General features: G+C 35.4%; 1 protein-coding gene across 2 annotated transcripts; it reads left to right on the top strand.

Moving 5' to 3' along the window:
* The first annotated feature begins 799 nt into the window (after window positions 1–799).
* Window positions 800–4,905, top strand: LOC139087947 (RILP-like protein homolog). Of its 2 annotated transcripts, none has more exons than XM_070636924.1 (3): window positions 800–1,183; window positions 3,474–4,207; window positions 4,276–4,905. In XM_070636924.1, the coding sequence occupies exons 1-3, from the start codon at window positions 902–904 to the stop codon at window positions 4,379–4,381; spliced, it is 1,122 nt and encodes a 373-aa protein (XP_070493025.1). In that variant the 5' UTR covers window positions 800–901; the 3' UTR covers window positions 4,382–4,905. The 2 variants fall into 2 exon arrangements, with proteins under 2 accessions (XP_070493025.1, XP_070493024.1); XM_070636923.1 differs by having other exon boundaries at window positions 4,261–4,905.
* Window positions 4,906–5,324: the final 419 nt, after the last annotated feature.

Here is a 5,324-nt window from a genome sequence, read left to right as displayed (position 1 = left end):
AAAGCAATAATTAATTTATATTTTTGAATTCCTGTATGCATATTATGGTCAAGCCTAGTCAAGCCTAGTGAAGCTAAGTCAAGTCCAGCTGAGTGGAGAATCTAATCAAGCTCTAGTCGAGTCTAGTCGAGTCTAGTCGAGTCTAGTCGAGTCTAGTCGAGTCTAGTCGAGTCTAGTCGAGTCTAGTCGAGTCTAGTCGAGTCTAGTCGAGTCTAGTCGAGTCTAGTCGAGTCTAGTCGAGTCTAGTCGAGATCTAGTCGAGTCTAGTCGAGTCTAGTCGAGTCTAGTCGAGTCTAGTCGAGTCTAGTCGAGTCTAGTCGAGTCTAGTCGAGTCTAGCTTCTGAGTCTACCCAATGAGTCTAGTCGAGTCTAGTCGAGTCTAGTCGAGTCTAGTCGAGTCTAGTCGAGTCTTTGGCTTGAGTCTAGTCGAAGTCTAGTCGAGCTCTAGTCGAGTCTAGTCGAGCTCTAGTTGAGTCAAGTCAAGCTCTAGCCGAACTCTAGTCGACCATCAACTTCAACTTCTGCTCAAACATTCAATCCTCCTGTTGATCATCAATGCTATCTCCATCATGTCTTCTTATTCCTCCCAAATACACATCCATTTAGATAAAAGTCAAATCTTAATCAATATTTTATCGCTACTGACTTTATTACTTGTCTTTTGTTATGACTATAAAATGATGTATTGTAATAAGTTCGATAAGAAAGAAATCAAGTGATAAGATATACAATACAGGCATTTTCAGTCGTTGCTGATATTTTGTGCAATTTAGGTCGATTTTGTGTAAAATTCTTGAAATTTTTTTATTGTTGCAAATTTTTATGCCAAATGATTGAATTTTAGTGAAAAAAAATTTAAAAAAATCTAAAAAAGATCCCTAAACTTGTAAAAATCCTCAAAATGCTAAAATTAACTTCAATGTCGACAATAAATTTATCAATAAATGACATAAATGAGTTAGCAAGTGAAATAGGCAAAGAATGTGAGCGCTTAATAGCCACGTACGGTATTGACGACATCAACGAAATCGTCTCAAAGTGCATCATTGCCCTTCAAATGCTCGAAAAAATGTCAAAAGAAAATGAGACAGCAAATCAGGAGATTTATGAGCTACACGAGAAAATTTGTGCACTTGAAAAGGGAACATTGGAGAAAGTTGAGAGTCAAAAAGCATATGAGAAGGTGATGTTCGTGATTATATACTCATAACGCACATCGCTGCTTACTTTCATGTTCGCATTTATGCTTATCATTTAAATTGTTAATCCTTGGATGAGACTCGTGTTGTCAATATACTCAGTGCAGTTCCTTAACTGATAAAATAATTAAAATTGGATTAAATTTTTTATACTTTTGAAGTCTGTTTTTGTTGGTGCGGGGATATAATAGCCGCGTTGACGCAAATACTAGGGACTCTCGCTTCCTCTTCTGACTGAGAGGACGAGACTGAGAGACTGAGAGAGACTGAGAGAGACCGACTGAGAGAGACTGAGATTGACTGAGAGAGACTGAGAGAGACTGAGAGAGACTGAGAGAGACTGAGAGAGACTGAGAGAGACTGACTGAGAGGACTTGAGAGGACTGACAGAGGACTGAGAGGACTGAGAGACTGAGAGACTGACAGGATTAGGACTGACTGAGACTGATGGACAATGGGCTCTCATTCACCTTTGCCATGCAAGGAATCCCAACTTCCATTCCCACCCTCAACTCCCAATCTTCCTTACCTTCACTTCATTGTCATTCCCCCTTTGTTTGCCTCCCATAAACATCACAACCGGATTGATAACTGAAAATAAATAAATAATCTGTCGGAATTTATTATTTACTGTGTATCAAAGCTGTGAAGATTAAGTGATGATAATTGAAATTGTATTAGTAAACAAAACCACAAAATGATATCGATAAATATTTTGCAAAAATAAATAAAGTTAGCGCCGTTGTGATTTATGGCTTTGTTAATGAGGTCAATGGACGAATTTGGGTTATTTTTGGTTGATGGATATAGGTCAAGGACTTTGATGAGTTAGGCAATTTGACAAAAATATGTTAGAATTATGGCTTGACTGATTATTGTGATTATGTCCACTTGAGTTAAGGCTGCTTCGAGGCTATTTATCGAAAGTGCTCCGCTAGTGTTGTCCAAGCTGTATACCTCAGCATACTGGAAATATCATGAGCTACATGCCATGTGCGGTTTCTAGTGGTTTACAATCAAAGTGGGCTATAATTTAAGAAGGGTTTGGATGACACTGGTCTTGGGCAATGACTAGAACCCTGGAAGACATATAGTCGGACGGAACCATGGCCCAAAATCTTTCAATTTAGCTTAAGACAGTGCTGGGTACACATCCGGCACACTAGTGTGCACTTTTTCAGGCTGTTAATCTAGACCGTATCGACGGTATTTGTATGGATACCACGACATTACCGCCTGGTTTCTCAACCTGGGCAATTTTGATCAAGCTTATCATCAATCTGTGCCGCAAAAGAATAAAAGGTTACCCATCATTGGCCTAGAGCTTGATTTGTCTGCCTTTTATTCTTCCTATGCTTACAGCTTATATCTAAATAAGCCTCACAAACATCAAAAACATCAAAACTAGTTCACTATGCCACTCTTAATAGCTTCCAGTTAGCTCAATAGATAAGGCCACTTGACATGTAATCGAGAGAACATTGCCTCGATTGCCATTCGGGTTATAGTTGTGGGAAAGTGTTCCTTTCTCTTAAGAATCTTATCAACACTTATATCCCAAACAATAACAATACAACTGCTACAACTCAGTTACAACAATTTTAATCCCCAACCTCATGACTAAAATCACTCAAAATCAATCAGATTCAACATTACTACATTTTAATCCCCATCCAACATTAAATTAGTCATAAAGTCATATAAAAATCGTAATTTTTTACTCATCACTTTACAAAAAAATTGAATTTCATCAAAACCATCTGACCGATAACCATAGATAACAAATCAATTACATTGATAACAAGCAAAAAAAGTCAACAAAACAAAATCATGTGCTTTGTGTGCAGCTTAATATGATTGCCTTATAATTGGTTTTTTGTACATTGTAGAATTGACATATCTGATTAATGACTGTGGATGCGAAAGTAATTAATGTTATCAGGTGGGGAGGATTGATAAACATGTTTTTATTTAGTGCAAAATTTCAATTTTCGTGAATTTATGTTGATTTGTAGATTTATAAATTGATTTTAAGGAAGAATTTGCTTAGAAATTTGATGATATATGAGCAACACTGGTATTATAACATAATTTGACAAAGCTTGGTAGAGTTCAGATGGAACAGTCTAAGATACAGTATTCTTCAAATTGCTAGAATATTACGAGACATATGTCCCTGCTTCCCCTTCTAAACCAAACATTTGCATTTTCTTCCCTCTCTTCCCCGTATCCTCAAATTAAATAAATTTCTATCCAATTCCATTTCAATTTCAGGAAGTTGAATCAATCGAAGAAATTTGGAACTCAGAAGTCGAAGAACTTCGCGTCCGCGTAAAACGACTTCAAGAAGACAACCGCAAGCTCCTCGAAATCCAAGGCCGAAGCCTCGAACGTAGTCTCAGTAAAATGTCAGAGACATCAATCGACAACATAACAGGCTCACTTTATGCCGAAGAATACAAAATGAACATAAAGCTCAAAGAACAAGTCAAAAAGCTCGAAATTGAAGTCAAATTAAAGCAAAATGAAATTGATGCAAAAGACCTAGAAATTCGGGATTTAGCGGAAGAGATTGACGAGCTGCGTACATCACAGAAGCAAATGCGTCGTCAATCCAGGTCTATGGAAAGTCAGGTCAAGACACTGTACGAGGAACGTGAAGAAATTTTAGCAGAAATGCACGATCAGCACAAGACATTCCTAATATTAAGGGATCATTTGGGTATGGCGTCACTTGAAAATGACGATTTGGCATTTCGGAAGTTTAACGACACTGAACAGCCGAGATTTTCACTAAATGACGTCAATTCAATGATTCAGGAACGAACGCAGTTGATGGAAAAAATTGATGAGCTTGAAAAGGAACTGGAAAGGATTAAAAATGATCATGCAAATGGAAAATTTGAGGATAAATTACAAAAGCAAATTGATCAACTTTTAAGTTCAGCAAAACAGTCAAAAGAGCTCGAAGTTAAGGCACAAGTTGAGGAACCAAAGTTCAAAAAATTGTGAGTAATTTTGAAGATTTTTGTCAATTTTTTAATATTTAAAATTAAATCAGATCATTTTTTGATAGATTGCACAAGTTTGTGTCGCAAAATCGAGAAAATTATCCAAATTTGTATCAAAAATTTGATAATGATTCAATCATGACAGGACCATTGTATAGCACGCCGATATGATGGATACTGGACAACGAATTCGTAGTCTACAAAAGGGTTAGATTTGAGGCTGTTGGTTATGTAAATTTCTAGAACAGATTGTAGCTCTTTTGTTGATTGGGAAATAACGAAGGAGCTTTAAGTCCACTAGGATTTTGAATGGATATGTCGACTTGACTCCATCCAAATTCTGAGTCGACTTTGGGCTCTGATAAATTGTAAATAACTCAAACAAATAGATTCATAAATTATATATTAATATTTTAAATTGAATTACATACATTTAGTATCATAAACTAATTACAGTAAGTAAATAACTTAATAGATAATGAATATGGGTACATGGTAGCATGATGCTAACAGGGTATATTGATGTAAATACGATATATTCTGACCATGTTCATTATCTAACTGGTCAGGTCAGGAGAAGTTGTCTTAATTCATGAAAAGTACCAAATAAATCCGAATTATACTTATAATAATGTTATAAAATATAATAAGATAAAATAGAACGTACATTAATAAATGATTTTTTTGAAAAAAAATGGTGAAAATTTTTTAATTTATTTAATTTTTTTTAAAAATCTTTATTCCACAAAAAATGTTGCAAAAGTGCTGAAAAATGCATAAAGAACCGGTTTCGTCCTCTGTATTATACCTACAATCTGGTCAACTGTCTGTAATAATATCATAAATAAACAATCATCCCTAACATACAAAGAGCATGCTCTCATTAATGATCATACTCAAAGCATGCTTTTTCATACAAATGAGCATACTCATAAAAGTTAGTATACCCAGAGTATGATCAATGTCTGTAAGGGTAGAATAGTATAGAACATAGTGTAGTGTTATGTAAATATATGAATATGCTGCTTAGAGAAAAATCACTACTGCGCTTGATGATCGTTCATAAAATACCAAATTCTAAATTTATAAAATGCTTTGTTCTTGATGATATCAA

The sequence above is a fragment of the Chironomus tepperi genome, unplaced genomic scaffold (assembly GCF_022539635.2).
Source record: "Chironomus tepperi strain 1889 unplaced genomic scaffold, CSIRO-AGI_Ctep_v1 contig_139, whole genome shotgun sequence".
Taxonomy (NCBI): Eukaryota; Metazoa; Arthropoda; class Insecta; order Diptera; family Chironomidae; genus Chironomus; species Chironomus tepperi.
This window is presented reverse-complemented; position numbering and strand designations above follow the sequence as displayed.

Bases quoted from the DNA above. Each gene is read 5' to 3' on its own strand.
- LOC139087947 (XM_070636923.1), top strand. From the start codon at position 902: ATGCTAAAATTAACTTCAATGTCGACAATAAATTTATCAATAAATGAC. The intron at 1,184-3,473 runs GTGATGTTCGTG...TTTCAATTTCAG, and splicing joins GTCAAAAAGCATATGAGAAG to GAAGTTGAATCAATCGAAGA. The intron at 4,208-4,260 runs GTGAGTAATTTT...AAATTAAATCAG, and splicing joins GAACCAAAGTTCAAAAAATT to ATCATTTTTTGATAGATTGC.